The sequence below is a fragment of the Centrocercus urophasianus genome, unplaced genomic scaffold (assembly GCF_019232065.1).
Source record: "Centrocercus urophasianus isolate 14NV4802_14NV808 unplaced genomic scaffold, USGS_Curo_1.0 seq_15, whole genome shotgun sequence".
NCBI lineage: Eukaryota > Metazoa > Chordata > Aves > Galliformes > Phasianidae > Centrocercus > Centrocercus urophasianus.
The window spans coordinates 37,639,468-37,656,081 of record NW_024884697.1 but is presented as its reverse complement, the minus strand read 5'-3'; the positions used below and the strand labels follow the sequence as shown (position 1 = coordinate 37,656,081).

The window sequence follows — 16,614 nt, the reverse complement described above, 5'->3', positions numbered from 1 at the left end:
CCATTTTTTATGTGATGTTATCACAAGCTCACAGAGCGATTGCTAACCACGTGTCACGACTGCACTGTACCCATTGTGTTGCAGACCAAATGCAGCGCAGGAAAATCACACTGGTGCACCAACAGCGTAGTGACAGGAGCCTGCTCTGTGATTTAGGGACAGTTTGTATGTGAGAAATACATTATTGCCAGCTGTTGACTCCAACAAGCCTACTGAAGTGACCAATAGCTGAAATGGTCATTCAAAACAGCAGCTTAGATTCTCGGAGGACCTCTCCCAGTGTGGAAAGGGAGGGATATTTACGTGCCACAGGTTAACACCAAATACAGATGGAAGCATGGACAGAGCTGAAGGAAGAGGCAATGGGAATGCATAGAACCACCCATTAGTGAAGCTGTAACCCCCAGAGGAGGAGTGAGCATGTGTGGGAAAGCAGCACCAGGTGCAGGGAGGATGGAGGGACTGGGTCTGTATGGACCGTGGCACTTAATGGTTCCAAACGCTAAAAATAATTTCCCAAAATAAGGGGCTCTGCAGATTAAGCCACTGTTTTTTCCCACCCCAGCTCCCTCGTCGTGATCTATTTCCTCTGCATGTTCCCTGTTCCTAGTTGTGCACTGCGTTCAGACTTCTGCCAAGTTTGAATGAGGAAGGAAGGACCTTTCTCTGTAGATTGGTTCATGTTTTGTTAAGTGCCAAATACAAAACACGAATGCCCCAGTGTTACTCTCCATGCTAACCTTTGGTTTGTTAATGCTCAGGTGAGCATGAACACTGGCTGTTTATCTGTGCAGCACTCCCAGCCACTGTTCATTGGGTGATCTTCTAAAGGTATCCTGTCTTCAAGTTCTGGTGCTTTCATTATGCAGCTGATAACGTGTTTTATAGGTGAAATTTAACTTGCAGCTACAATCCCGAAGGCTTCGCAGCAAAACAAGAGAGAAGTTCACTGCATGACAAACAGTTCATAAAAGAAAAACTACGCAGCTATAAAAGCTTTACATAATTTATTATGGAATCTTTTTTTAAAAAAGAGAATGGAGGAAGGACTGTAGACGATGTAGATGGTTGTGTCCTTACGGTTTATGGGCACACTGTTAACGTTTAATTGTGGTGATTTAGCTGCCTTAGGTTCTTAGGTCAAAGCCACAAGTAGCAAGGGGCAGAAATGGTGGTGACAGAGGTACGTGCTTTACCTTTGTCCTGGGTGAAAGAGCAGCAGCTGGGGTTTGCTACAGTCACAGCAAGGATTTACCCAACAGCCCGGTCAGAAGGTGGCTGCGTGAAAGGCAGAATTAAAGCAAACAAAAAAATACCTTCATAAACCCACACCGAAGGGAGAGTTGCTGCCACACTGGTGAAGTCATCGGCTGTTCCTGCTTTTGTCAGCACCTCCCCATTCTGTGTTACTGATTAGATAGGGAAAGTATGTAGTCGTTGGAGAAAGGAGGAACTGTTCGTTCTTCATGTGAAAGCATCACCTGTTGGATGTCTAATGTTTCAGATCTGCTCTGGGATAAAAAGCCCCACATTCCAGCTAATTATTTCACCCTTCTCGCTTGGGTTTCGCAAACTCGCTGAAGCTGAGCAGAGCGGTTAGCCAGGGCAGCACAGCTCCTCTCCCAGTGTGGTCTTTTCCCTTTGTTATGTGCGCCAGACGAAGAACCAGGGGGGTGGGTGAGAAGAGCCCTGGGTGCCGCCTTCGGCCACTCCACCCGGCCTTCCGAGCAGGGGGGCGGAGGCTGAGCTCAGAGCGGGGGGCTGCCGGGCCTGCGGGGCTCTGCTATGCGGTGTGACCTTCCGGCAGGGAGCGGGGCATCCAGGCCCTGGTCAGTGCCAGGTGTGAGGCGGTGCGATGGTTCTTCTCGCCCGCAGGAGGGGCGGCCGGGTGCGGAGCTGCTGCCTTCCGGCTGAACTCGAGCTGCCGCTTTAAAAGGGCTTCCCAAGTCTGGGATGAAATGCGCAGCTGGGTAAAACGTATGAACGATACGCAGACCGCTCGGTGCAACCACGAGGTTTAACAAAACGTGAATTTGGTAAAAACAACCGAAAAATCAAGCGCTAGAACCTTCCGCTTTGCACCGCCTGCTCCTACCGCAGGCGCGGCTCTCCAGCCGCCGTCCAGTCACTTATCGCCTTCGGCCGCCAGGCCCTGAGCTGCTCCAGGGACACGAGGCGGCCGCCAAGCGGCGCCAGAGCTCCTGGAGCGGCTGCTGAGCCGCGCTGCCCGGCCGCGTGCCGCTGTGGGGCCGCCGCAGTGCCGGTGCTGGGTGAGGCGCGGAGCGCGGCCAGCAGCGGAAATCTCTCCATATTCTCTCGGCCTTCTCCCCCCCAGCTCTGCGCGGGCAGCGTTCTGTCCCCGTTCCCCGGCACCGCAGGCACCACGCGGAACAGGACTCCTGGGCCCGGCTGCGTTCCCTGCAGCCCGGATCCGAGCGGACGCTTCCCCGGAGACCCGAAGCACTCGAATCTCCGCAGTTTCTGGGGAGCGGCACTCCACGCCGCTCAGAATCCCTTCGTACTTTCCGACAAGACCCCGCAAGCGCTCTGACGCGCCGCAGCTCCGCAGTGCACGGCCTGCTCCGCCCGCTGCCCCCCGCGGCTGTCCGCCTTCCCCGCGCTTCCCGGATCCCGGCTCCTCTCGAGGCCCCTTCCGATTCTGTCACCGTGTGACCCCCATCTCGTCCACCCCAGCACTTCTCGGTGCTCCCGGTTCCCGCCGCCTATTTCTGCCCGTCAGCCCGTCTCCCTTCCCTCCCTCTTCTCCCTTGCATTTTCGGCCCGTTTGCTGCTCCCCTGCTGGCTGTATCCGCACAGCTGACAGTCGGCTCGACGGCAGGACCTCGCCATCCCGCAGCGCTCCCTGCCCTCTCCCGCGCCCTGCTGCCTGCCTCCCCTCCCCGTGTTCTCGCATCTCGGCAGCGCACAGCCCTAATGGCTTGGGAGATGCCATTAATCTTTCCCTGACCGCAGGATCTTTTTTTCCCCTGATAATCTAATCTTTACTCAGGAGGAATGTCTCCACCAAGCCAATTAGTTCCCACCTACTCTAGTTTCTCTCTAACCCAAGGGAGTGCTTCTGCCATAAGCTAAGTGCTCTGCGACTCACCTGTTCCCTTTCCATGCAGCTATTCCTCTCCTCGGGAATCAGCACTATTTTTCATAGGTGCGTTTTTCCTCCACACCTCTGCATAGGTGAAGGTGAAAGCAGTTACAGGTCTTACACTTCTTCCGCTGATCTGAATCCATCGGGGTGTTTGCAGGATAACAACCACTCACTGTTTCTTGTTTAGTTTCCTTTCACCTGTCTTTGAGCAAACACATGGGGATGCCAGTAGGCTACTTGGGGCCAGTGGTATTGACCAATCCCTGGCTGTGGATTTGCTTGTGCTCAGGACAGCCTGTCCCCATGTCGAGGCCCTTTTAAACTTGTGCCCACTCTGAAACAGCTACAGTGTAGGCACACTGAGTTGTTGGATTTGTTAGGATTGTTCACAGAAACATTCAGCCCCACGCCTTCACTGCAGCTGTTGGTAGCGTTTATCACTGAAAGAAGTCCCGTTATATATCATACCAGCATCGTGCTAACAATAGGAAGTATATTTAGTTTTGGATATTCTTTAAGCTGTTCTCTCCCTTTGTATTTTGTTTGCTTTCTCAGCAAGACTCTAAGCTCTCCTAGTCGCTCCCCCGCCTCTGCTTACACTCACTGATACGCCACAGCCTCTGACTGATTGCTGTTTGTGTTTGTTTTGGACACTTCCAGATGATTGCTACTAATAACCAGCACTGAATTCCTGAAATATCTGCCCCATTCCTTCTACAAGGCAATTTCTTTATGGTCCATCATATGAAAAACACCAGGTCCTAGAAATACTGTGGGGCAGGAGAAGAATAACCTCCAAATGAATGGCTAGCTCAAACAAAGCGTTGTAAAAAGCCATCACACTGCATTCTGCATGCATCATCTACCGCATTTCAGCACGGGCCAAGCTCCTTAGTCAGCTCTCTGAGGGGAGCTAGCAGCAGCATGCTGCTGTCCCACTGGGCTTTGGCTGTGTGCCGATGGCAGCAGGGCCGTGGCAGGGAGCAGCACAGCAGGTCCATCATGGGGTGCACAGGACAGCCCAGAGACCTCAGTGGTTCTGTACTGGTCCTTCCAAGAACCAAAGCAACTCTTAAGAGCTTCAGGGCTGGTCATCAACAGCAAACAACCAAAAGCTTGGAAGGTTTATGAAGTGTAACTAGAGCCGACAAGACGCAGACAGATAGCAACTTGGAATTGGTTTCTAGCTATTTCTATGCTTCAATTTGGAGATAAAGATGAGAACTGGATTGTCTTTACGGTGCAGAGGATGCTGTCTTTCAGAGGAGAGAGCAGGCTCTGCTGGAGCTGATAGTTCCTTCAGCTCTGGTAAAAGCTTCTTGGCATACAAAGAGCTTTATATTAAGCACTAATGGAGGTCATTAGATGTCGACATCCAATCTGGAAGCTTATCATAAACACAGAAAGTAACAAAGGTGGTGTTACTCAGATAACTTAAGGTTATCTCAACCGTAACGTAAACCTATGATATTACTTTTGTCATACGGAGAGGTACAGCCAGCCCTTCACTACCAGATACCATAGGTGGCACAACAGCTGTGTGACCTGGCAGCTCCCCCTTACCTCAGCCGGTGGCGGCCCAGCTGACTCTCAGGCCGGCTGGAGCACAGCGTGACACAAACAGCACAGAAAACATCCGGTGCTGGCTTACATCCAGAAGGTGAAATGGTCTCTGTCACACAACGGGATGCAGAAACACGTCTGTTTGAAAGCAGTTCATTCCCCAAAGGGCAAACGAAGGGGCTGGACTAGTGAGCCAGCAAGGAGTAACTCCATCGCCTCCACCGTCTACTCGAGTATGTCTAGGTGGTACGTTATCTTAGAACTTGTTTCCTAATGGCAGTTGCTTTTGTTGTCATTTGACTATGTTGAATTTCACGTGCTGCTTTGTCAGCGCCACCCAGTCTGGCAATGTTATCTTTCACTTTATCAATTTGTTCTTTTTCTTTTCAGTACTTCACAGAATAGCTCAAGTTGGAAGGGACCCACAAGGACCACCAAGTCCAACCCCTGGCTTCTGCCCAAAATCAAACCCTATGTCTGAGAGAGTTGTCCAGACTGTCCCTGAATTCCAGCACTGGGCCTGTGCCCACTGCCCTGTGCAGCCCTTTCCATACCCACCGCCCTCTGGTGCAGACCCTGTCCCCAAACCCCAGCTGCCCTCCCCTGACAGCTCCATGCCGTTCCCTTGGGCCCTGTTGCTGTCACACAGAGCAGAGCTCAGCACTGGGCTGAACTAACCCTGGGACCTCTGATGCTTCTCACACTTTTTGCCTTCCAGCCTCTCTCCATCTTCATAGCCCTGCTGTAGACATTTTCCAGTAGTTTTATGTCCTTCTGATATTGTGGCCCCCGAAACTGCACACAGTGAGCAGGTGAGGCCACACAGCGCAGAGTGGAGCAGGGCAATCCCTCTCCTCACCCAGCTGCAAAGCGTTCTGACATAAGAACCTCCCTGGGTTCCTTCACAGGGAGCACAGAGGTGGGACCACAATGGACCGGTTGTCTTCTCATTGTGTTTCTTTTGTACCATGCTCCTATCCTGGCCCTACTGATGTGCTATCAGGGAACTTTTTTCCATGCTCTTTGCAAACTGGCTCTTGAGCATACTTCTAGTTTGCCACAGAGCCTTTACCTTTTTCACCCTTCCCATCTAAATGCTGACATCTTCGCTTTTTCTCAGCTTTCTCGTACTTCACTGCATAACGCTTGGACTCCATGCCTGTTTTTCATCCTGCTTTTCAGCACATCACTCTAGCGTATCCTCACCCCATTCACTGCTCAAATCTGGCCCTAGACAGTACCTTTTTGGTCAGTAAAAAAGAGGTAGCATGGTTCCTCAATAAACTGCTTCAAAGCTCTGCTGACTGAACTCTATCACAAACAGCAAGGAGCTGTAAGATAAGCAGAGTCATAAGGTCTCCTTTCCTGTAAGGCAGGAAAAGCACATGGTACAGAACATGAGAAGCAGCAACAAAATGTCTTACAGAGTGAGATTGTGAACTGTGGCAGAAAATGTTCTTTCCCAATATGCCTTTGAAGTCATCTCTACTGTCATTCTTATCCACAACTGCAAACTGGAGGTAGATGGCAATCTCTGCATTAATTTCTCATAGTGTGTATTGAAAAATAAAGCTAACTTCCTTCTATAAGTTTTTATTTTCCTTTCCGTACTGCATACCTCCATCAGTTTGATTAACAAACTTGGCTGCAAGAGACAATACCACATAGTTTGTAGAAACTGTTTGTTTATTTATGGTCAAATGATAGCAGAGTTCAAGAAGAGTAGAAAGACAGACAGAAACCAGACTAGAAGGTGTGCCCCTAGGACTGATCTCCAACGCTAACACCTGCTGATAAATCTAGCTATTACACAAAGCTCTGTTATTATCACTTGCAATATTTCAAATCAGGACCTAGCACCTAAAAATGTTTTAAGAAATTCAGTAACACAGCAAATAGGATAAAGTTGATATTTCAGCAGAGGAGACATTGTCAGATTTGTACGAGTTTCCAGACAGAAGCCAGACCAAAGTGCCACAGCTGACCCACTGACCACAGTGACTCGAAAGAACACCATTAGCTGTCAGCACATTACAGAGGTGAACCTTGCCAGAAGGTTAGCACTGTAGCACTAAGATCCATGGAGGAGAAAATAAGAATAATTGAATTAAATCCTGGAAGAAAAGTTTGGGAAATGAAAATCCACGATGATAGGGTAAGCCTCTCAGATTTAGATAGCATGCACAGCTCAGAAGTAACAGAAAGTGGTATTAAATTGCAAGGGATAGCAGTTCATCCCCATTCAGACAAAAATGCAAAAGCAACTAGAAACCAGAAATCAGGCAGAACATCTCTGCGTTATCCTCCACAGTTTCACTCCTCCATTGGGATCTGCTACAAATGAATCTTCTCTAGGCAGAGGGAAGAAGCCAAGACTTACAGAGCAGCACCCATGCTTTTAACTCTTTTAACAGTCTCTGTCAGGGATGTCCTCTTCTGTTAGGGACATAACTGGGAATAACGAGAATAACTGGGAAGACACTCATGTATTTGCAAAGCAGACTTCAGTAGGTTTGCTCCTCCTAAGGATGCTGTCTAAGGTAGTGTGAGTGAATCTGAGACAGGAAAGAGAGCATTGCTGCCAGATGATGTGCAAGAAGAGGTTAAAAGGAAGAGTCAAGAGGGACAGCAGTGCTACGGTGGAGGATTATGTTACTTTTACAAGGAGATCTGACCTCAGAAATGTCTTGGAGCATAGGTGGGATTTTACAGAAAGATTAGAGAGGAGTTGAAAGTAAGTGGTTTAATGGGAAAGGTTTAAAGAGAAGGCTCTTGAAATTCGATGGATAAAAAGTAAAGCAGGTATTTCTGAAAAGGTTGTGGTGAGATTTCACGGGATTATAGTAATTTTAAGCAATGGAATCTGTGGACGCACATGAACAAGTCGATAGGTGGTGAGCTGGTGTACTGAGTGGTGTGCGTGAGGATTATCCAGCACATGAAATGCAAAGCAGCAGAGAGGTTTAATGGCACTGCACAGGAGTGAGATGAATAAATTTTGCAAGAGTGATAGAGCAGGTAGAGCAAGCATGGGACTGAGAAAATTTGCACTGGGAGAAGAAAGATGAAGAATGTTGGCTTCAAGGGAGGGGAGGTGGAAAGCACCAGGCAGTGCTCCGAGTGGGAGTTTCAGGGAAGCTCAGGTGCAACAGACACAGCTGGGGTGAAGTCAGCTGCTGTGACAGTGTAATTGCTGAAATGCACAGCCCAGCCCTCACTGTGCTCACATCCACTGCTTGGGCTCCATAAACATTCAGCAAGAATCCATGAATGTCAGTGGGTGCCATTTTTTCTGCCTGGATCAATTCCATGACACATCTTTGCTTCATACGCACTTCCATGTCAGATGCTATTCTATCAGACTGCCCCTCTGCTGCCACCTGTCACGTGGCAACAAACTATAATGGAATACTGGTAGGAAGGTTCAACCTCTACTGCCATACCACCAGTATCTGCCTCCAATGTCATGGGCCAGCATAATAAAACAGGAGGCATTACTTCTGGGGCAGCGCTCGTACATTACTGGATTCACTGTTTTATTTTCCAGCCTTTGAAAAGTTCCACTTGATAAAAGATCGTGGCTGCAGTAAAGTTGTATGCAGAACCTTAATAAGATTAACTGGTTGAATCTACAACAAGAACCACGACAAGCTGAAGCATCTTGCAGCCTTCTCCAAAGGGACCAGCTTTAACGCGCCCAATCCTAAAATGAACTTCATTTCCTCAAGATTTTAGGAATAAATGCTGTTTTCTATTCTAAATTGAAAAGATGAAATGTTTGCACTCTGCCTGGCAAAGGAGACCACGATCATCCTACCATGTCCTGGTGGTAATTTTACCTCAAGGGGAAAATCTCATTCCATAATAATGAACAGACAAAAACCAATATTTTAAGGCTTAGGGACCCCAGTCGCTATGCCAGCCTAAAACGTAGCTAATAACGTCAGCTGTATCTCTGGGCCTTAAGAATATCCCCGAGATAGTTTGAGGTAAGAAAAGAGAAAACTGCAGCTCTAAAAACTGTTTGCAGTGCACTCAGCTGTTCTCAGTTGTGGCTGAGGAAAACATGCAGTGCAATACTTCAACTATTTGGGACTTTATCCCTGAAAGCTCTCCAGCACAGACAGCTTATTGAGATGCAAACATCTGACAGTCAGCGTTTTCGTTTTCGCATTGGGCACTCGGCTCCTGCCCCGCTCACCGCAACATAACTCTTCTGTTAATGTGTAACAGACTGCAAGGATCACAGCTTCTTTTTTTCTTTTTCTTTTTTTGGCACACACAAACACACACACACACACAAAACAAAACACAGCGCAAAACAAAGAAACGAAAACCCACCACGGTGTTTTTAACAGAAGATAATAAAAAAAAAATAGTAACAAATCTGGCAGTGGTGGCCCTGGCTGCAGGTGAGAGGCTGAACGAGATCAGTACTGACCGATACCTGGGAATGGAGAGGGGCTGCTCTGAGAGCTGCAATACATAGCTGTGCTTCTCCACAGACACATCATGTTACAAAGAACAGCTCTGGAATGTGATTTTTACACACTTTTAGCCAGGTGTGCAAGGTACAATGGTGGGGGTGAAGCACCGGCATTGTAAAACCTATGCGATTCTCTCAGTCTTCTTCAGGTTAGATAGTAGGAAATATTTCTTCTCAGAAAAAAAGTGGCAAGGTATTGGCACAGGCTGCCCAAGGAGGCGGGGGAGTCACCATCCCTGGAGGTGTTGAAGAACCGTGTGGATGTGGCACTGAGGGACGCGGGCACAGTGGGGCATGGTGATGGCCGGACTTGTGATCCTCAGCCTTAATGATTCTGTGCTTCGTGATATAAAAGGAAGAAATTGGCCGAGAGGGAAAAGTACTTTGCAGATGAAAACTGACATGATGGATCCTTTTCCTAAATTGTGTTTTCTGAAAACAGACCTCTGTGGTTTTGCAACTTAAATTCCATGGAGAATAGTGAAGGTAACCTCACTCTGAGGACAGAGTGAGCTTAGTCAAAATTTCTGTTATATCAACTTTTTGTTAACTTTTTTTGAAAAAAGAGAAATACGACCAACTTCAGTAATTGTGTACTGCAGCAGTATTTTCAATCATCCTTTCTGCTTGCTGGTGGTTTCTCAGGTTGGGTGGAACAGCCAACCTGCTCTGCTTGGACTGTGCTGTCAGCCAGCAAGGCTGGAGGCATCTTCTGCATGGACAAACCTAGCATCCCAGCTGCCACAAGCACTGTGCAATCCTTCAGAACAAAACTGCTGCACCCACAGTAGAAATGAGACAGAAGCGGAAAGTCCAAGCAAAGAAGCGCTCAGCAGAGGGGCACTGAAGGTCGGTGGGGTGAGCACGGGGCAGAGAGGTATAGGGTTAACGTGGCCCTGGACTTGGATTGCGTGGCAGGTTGCAGGAGCCACGCATCAGTTGCTTGGGGCTGTTGTGCCACAGCAAATTCAGCGACATCAGACAAGCGGAGCTTTCCAGACAGGTTTTACCGTTTGTTCACACATACGGACCATATAACGAATACTGTAGACTGCAGCCCCGTTCTCTCTTACACGCGTTCTTCGCCGTTTCCAACCCAGCGGCATTTCTGAGCCGAGGGCTGCGGCATCACCGACCGCGAATCCTCCAGGACCCTCCCTCCCCCCACGTTCTCGTTCCGCCTCACAAAACGAAAACGGAGGGCCGTTCCGTTCCCATCCTTCTGCCCGCAGACGGAGACCTCTCCGGCTCCCGAGTGCAGACGGGAGGGAGAAGTGAGTACAGCGGGGTCAGCCGGGCAGCGAGCGGGCAGTGGCGGAGGTGCGGACGGCCTCGGGTGCGCCGCGGCCCCGCCCGGCCGAGATGCGGGGCAGGTGGCGGGCCCGGGCCCGGGTCACTTCGACACTTTCCGCCTTCGCTTCGGCTCCATCTGCTCCGCGATGGAGAAAGGGGAGGGCAGACGGGGGAACCCGGGGCCCCGGCGCCGCGCCGCTCCTTCCGGGCGGGCGGGGGGCGGTGCCGCTCACCTGGTGCCGCCGGCGCCGAGGATCGGCCGTGCGGACGGCCGCGCCGGGCGGGAGGTGAGCGCTGGGCGGCCCCGCCTCGCCCCGCCCCGCGCACCGGCCCCGGCAGCGGGCGTCGGGCTGGCACGGCAGCCGGCGGCGCGGTGAGGGCGGGCGCGGGGAGCTGGGGCGGCGGTGATGGGGAGCGGAGCCCCGGGTGGGGCGGGGGGGCTCGGCGGGAGGCAGGGCGGGACGGGCGGCGCGGCGGGACTCCTGACGGCCCCTTTTGTCTCTGCCCAGGGTGTTCGCGTCGCTCCCGGCCTCTCTCCCCGCCCCCGTCTCGCCCGCCCCGCCGGGAGCGCTCCTCCGCGGGCAGCGGCACGGCCGCCTCGGGGCGGGTGGCGGCGGAGGCGCTGCGGGGCGCTCCCGCCATCCACCCCGCCGCGAACATGGCGACCGGCGGCTACCGAAGCGCCGGCGGCAGCACGACGGACTTTCTGGAGGAGTGGAAAGCCAAGCGGGAGAAGATGCGGGCCAAGCAGGCGCCGACGGGTCAGGGGGCTGCGGCGGCGGGGGCCGAAGCCAGGCCGGCGGCGAGCCCCGCTCCGGCCGAGCCGCACCACCACCTGCCCGCCGCTCTGCCGCCCGAACGCGGCGCGCCCCCCGCCGGCGGGGCCGCCAACTGCCTCGGCCCGGGCCGCGCCGCCCCCGGCAAGGAGCCGCAGGGCCCCGCTGCCGGCAGGGAGCCCGCCAAGCAACCGCCCGCCGCCGCCGCCGCACCCGGCTCCCCCGAGGGCGAGGAGAAGCCGGCGGCCAAGGGGAAGAGCTCCGGCCCCAGCGCCAGGAAGGGGAAGGGGCAGATCGAGAAGAGGAAGCTGCGGGAGAAAAGGAGGTCCACAGGTGTGGTGAACATCCCGGCTGCCGAGGTGAGCGGGGCGGCAGGGCCGGGAGCCGCCGTCGCGGCGGTGCGGGGAGCGTTCCCGGAGCGGGAACGGGGCGCCGCGGGGCAGCCCAGGTATGCGGCGGGAGCGGCGGCGGGGACTGAGCGGAGTCACGGCTTCGGGTGGGTGCTCAGGTGTAAATAGCGCGCCGTTTGGAACGCGAAAGTATTTCCTGCGCTGGAAAAAATGCGGTGGTTGGAGGAGCATTTTTTGAGGGCAGAGGAAGATATTTTTATCAGCCAACACCACTGTCCTCTGCGGCTTGCTACTAGGATAGAAATCTGGCGCTGAGTTATAATGCTCCTAGAGGAATTCGGAAGAATGATAACCGAGCCTTCAGCTTTTTTTTTTTTTTTTTTTTTTTTTCCCAGTTAATAGGAGGCCACAGGAAACTTTAAATAAAGCTGTGTTTTACTCCCAGTGTTGCCTTAATTCTGGTGGTCTATCTCACTATAGGAAAAACTGTACAGTCTGTTTCTCTGGTTAATGTTACAGATGGTCAGAATAGCGCAATAAAGCGCTTTTGCAGCAGCCGCAGGAGATGGAGTTGTGTTCTGCAGACCTGGAGTCATTAACACTTGTTTCGATCCCATAAACGCGCTCGTGGCGCTCACTTCCATGCAGGGAGGTGCTGGGAGATGAGCAGTGAGTTGTAAGAGCAACTTATGGAACTCAACTATAATAGAGCAACTATTGGAAATCTTTGGAGCTGTGTTTCTTAGGGGCTCTTCCTGCACTTGATGGGGCATCGTTTGCAGAGCCTATCCTGAGATGTGTTGGCATGGGTCTTCCTGTTTTGGGGAGTGCAGCAAGTTTTTCAGCTCTCTGGCTTCAGAGATTGCCAGCTGCCCAGGCTGAGATGGTGAGCTCTGTGTGCTCCCCTCTACCTGCCCTGTGCTCTTTTAGGAACTCATAAACAGTACAGCATTTCCATGTTCCCAGGTAAGCTAGCCCTGGTCTGTTTCATAGAGTCTTTGCGCACTGCAGCAAGCATTACACAGCAGCTCCTTTTAGGGCCTCTGCTGTACCCCCAAACACCAGTCATGGCCTGTTCTTTTTTCCCCACCCTCTCTCCCTGTGCCTGGTGTCCTGGTGCTTTGAACTTGTGTTCTGAGCTGCTATTCTGTGGCTTTGGGTGGTGCGGTTTGGAGTGTGCTGGTGGTTGGACTTCATGTTTGTTTGTTGGCTTTGTTTTGTTTTGTTTAAATATTGCTCTGAATATTCATTGCTTTTCAGGAATGCACATTCTTTGTTCAGCAACCATTAAAATCTTCTGTGTCAGTTTGCTGCTGTAGCTGCTGCTGCACTGTTAGAGTGGCTGTCATGGCTGAGGTACTTGGCACTGAGAAGCAAGCTCTCCACAGCCATGTGTTTCTGAGGCCTGACTCCTTGCAAACTTCTCTCCATGTTGCTTATATCTGAAACCAACAGCTTGGACAAAAGGAGGCTGTTGTGTAGATGGTGACTTGTTGAAATAATTGAGTTTGCAGTCTACAGCACTCCAGTTTCATACCAGTTCCAATCCTCTGCTGTGGGCAGGGCTGCCACTCAGCAGCTCAGGCTGCCAAGGGCTCCATCCAACCTGGCCTTGAGTGTTTCTAGGGATGGGACACCCACACCTCCTCTGGGCAGTTGTGCCAGTACCTCACCACTCTCTCAATAAAGGTTCTTCTCCTAACACCTAACCTACATCTCCCTTGTTTTAATTTAAAACCATTCCCCCTTGCCTCATCACTATCAGACTATGTAAAAACTCACTGTGTCTCTCTTGTGTTTGTGAGATCCTTTCAGGTACTGGAAGGCTGTAGTGATTTCTCCATGGAGCTTTCCCCATGCTGAACAAGCCCAGCTCCCTCAGGCTGTCTTTGTAGGAAACTTCTTGCTGTCTTTCTCCTTCAGGTGCTAGGCTTAGCTGTGCTGTGCCCTCTATAGTAGATTAGTAGCAGTATGCATTGCAATTGATTACTTACACCGTGTGGAGCATTGGAAGATGTTCTTGTAGACCTTTGTTGGGTGTTTTATTGTCTGACTTTCAAGAAGACAGTCTTTCTCTAGTGCAGTTGTCATTTTGTGATGAGCATTGCGGTGAAGTGGAGAAAGGCAGCAGAGAGGAGATTCTCATTCTCTGAAATAGACAAATAACTTCACAAAATGCGCCTGTAGGAGATGCTTAGTGCCTTGAAGCTACTTGGCCTGGTAGAGAACACATGAATGGTTTTCACCACCAGAGAAACAGAACCTAACTACTGTTGTGATGCAGTTGGAAATTTGAATATTATAAAAAGTGGTGGAACAACGAAAGTTAAGTTTAGGTTGTCTTGCTTTTGTTGAAATAGGCATTAAAAATGTTAGCAGATTGTTATTCATTAAGGATGAATTTCTGTTCAATTGGAAGGTAGTAGAGCTGGGACTTAAACAGTTCCATGTCTTAAAGTTCTTTTGTATTTAAGTCATTAGAGGTCAAAAATTGAAGGGAAAGCTGTGAAAACAAATAGTGACAGGTTGTGAGCAGGGTAAGTGCTGTGCGTTTGGAAGCTGTGGTGGTAGAAGTAAAGGGTGGTTTCTATCTTCACAGCACCAGTGCTTAATCTAAGTCCAGATGTCTTTGGAAGTTGGCTTCTGAAGTATTTGCAGCCCTTTACCTTCTTGGTAGCTGGTTGAAACTTAGTAATTTGATTTCACTCTGTGGAATTTGGGCTTCGATGACTTGGAATAGGTTGTGAAAGGTAACAATTGCATCTAATGGTCATTACTACTACAGTTTACTTCTCTAAATTAAGCTTTACAGCCTGCCCCAAACAAAGCATTTTTTTTCAGTCTGTAGGTGTTCAGTTGATGCAGGTGTGAAGTTCTGTCTGTAACGTTTTTCTCACTTGAAGCAGTGCTCCTGTCTGTCCGAGACACAGTTCCTGTTGTGCTAAGCTCTGCCTATACAATGAAAGTGGTGTTTTGTATTGTTGAAGTAACTGCTGTTCTGCTGTGCTGCTGAAGGTGCAGCTCTGCTTCTGTACATGTTCACACTGGAGGATTCTGCTGGCAGAGCTTGGCTCATAAGCTGTTTCTGAATCCCAAGCAGGAAACCAATAAGTGCTGCTGTGGTCACCTTTGTAAAAGGGGTGCGTGTGGAGTCAGCATGGTGGCTATCCTAGGCAGGACACTTAGGTGGTTGGCTTTGGTGTAATGTACTTATGGATGAAGTTTACATTTTTCACCTAACCAGGTGCAAGCCATCTAAATTCACAAGTGTTCTTCTGTAAATAACGGGGTGATGAATGTTTTAACAAGGTGTGAAGAACTTGGATCTGTGTATTTTGCATGCAGAGCTGCCGTACTCAAGATACAACAGTCTCCTGACCTGTTTGTAGGAAATATTAATACAGTAACAGACCTACTGTTTCCAGTGCATAGGATGTGCAGCTGCTCTGTCCGTCCCATGCCAACTTTGTAGTGGTACAAAGGCCATGACTTCCTGACACTGGGCTGGTGGCTCTGCCAGGAGTCTGCTGTTTTGGAAGGGGCTGCATGTGGTGCTCGGTGGGTATCGTGCTGAACAGAAGCAGCTCGTGCTACTGGGGGAATCAAGCACTGAGCTGTGTCACTAACAGGAGGCTGCTGCATTCCAGTTGGAAAAACCAAAGGAAACTTTAAATGCCAAATGTGTCAAGCATAGCAATTACTGAGTAGGTTGTAAAGCAACTGAAAGCCTTCTCTGAAAGGCTGGAAACCAGAGAGGAGTGCGGAGTCCTGTGCTGGTGATTGGACTCTTCTGAACAGAAGCTTCCCTTCAGTAGAATCCTTTGCAGCAACTCCCTACCTAAGGATTAAGTTAAGTGGAAGAACAGTTCTTGCCATCTTGCCATAATGGGAAAGCATCTGCACTGATCACTGCCTGTGAGCATTTTCCTTTCAAGCAACTTGCTTCTTTTTCAGATATGTTTGGAGAAAAATGTCACAGTAAGACGCGTTCAGGAAAAGACTGGGGGGAAATGCATATTTCCTGACCATTGATGCCATCTATACAGAATATTAGTGTTGTGGCAGAAGTCTGAAATATATTTATTTGACCTGGATGACCTTCCACTACCATCGTCCCACTTGCTTTGTCTAGTGAGCACATTCATTTTACTGTGGTTCTCTTTGCGGTTCCTCCTTCAGGCATGGATGGATAAAAGAGGCATTATAAACATTTTCAGATTTCTGCTATGAAGACTATTTACATCCAGTCTGCTTCATCGTCAACTCCTTTGTGAATCCTGATTTTAAGTTAGCCTCTGGGCAACCCGTGCAACAGGCACATTCTGTATCTTTTTTCCACCTTCTCTTAGCACGTAAGCTTTAATTTCTGTTCCTTTATTTATTTATTTAAGTTTTTGTTTGTGTTTAGAGGCATGCTTTAATACCCTGACACTTAGCTAGGTAAGGGGAGGTGTTTGCTCAAGTGAGTCACGTCGTGAACATAGAAATCCAGAAGGATTTTGAATCTAGAACCCTTCCCACTGTGCTTACTTTGGGATAAGGTTGGGCAGTAGTTTTCCATCTGAAAATGTAAGCAGAAAAGAAGTAGTGTGATTCCTTTTTGTATGATAGGGATAACTTCATTCTTGTTGTTTTCGTAGAAGGTCAGACTATAGGCCGGGGTCTACAGCTGGAAATCACAGGACTCTACCAGGAAGCACTGATTCTTTTATGCATGTAGTTTGTAATTCCAGCGCCTGTTCCTGCTGGAGTGGGCAAGAGTGATGGAAAGCCTTCAGGAGCCACCAATTTCCCCCTGATTCTCTTGACTGCATTTATCTCTTAAGTGCAATTTTGGGAAGGCTGGTTTTTAAAACGATCCTTTAATAAGTAGGTGTATTTGGAAAACATTATTGTACTGTTAGCTTTTTCACTCTCCTGGTTTTGGGATGAATCATCTGAAACGATACCGTTATTTGGTGGAAAATAAACGTAAAGTAAGTAAAGAATTCTTCAGAAAGTAAGAAGAGTACTTAGCTGAGGTTGTAATTGATGGTTGAA

General features: G+C 49.7%; 1 protein-coding gene across 1 annotated transcript in view; it reads left to right on the top strand.

The window, feature by feature from the left end:
* The first annotated feature begins 11,083 nt into the window (after positions 1 to 11,083).
* PAWR (pro-apoptotic WT1 regulator) overlaps positions 11,084 to 16,614 on the top strand; it is a 71,299-nt gene continuing 65,768 nt past the window's right edge. The window contains exon 1 of the mRNA XM_042815384.1: positions 11,084 to 11,583. Within this exon, the coding sequence (XP_042671318.1) occupies positions 11,107 to 11,583 (477 nt within the window). The 5' untranslated portion in view covers positions 11,084 to 11,106. The remainder of the gene's footprint in view (positions 11,584 to 16,614) is intronic.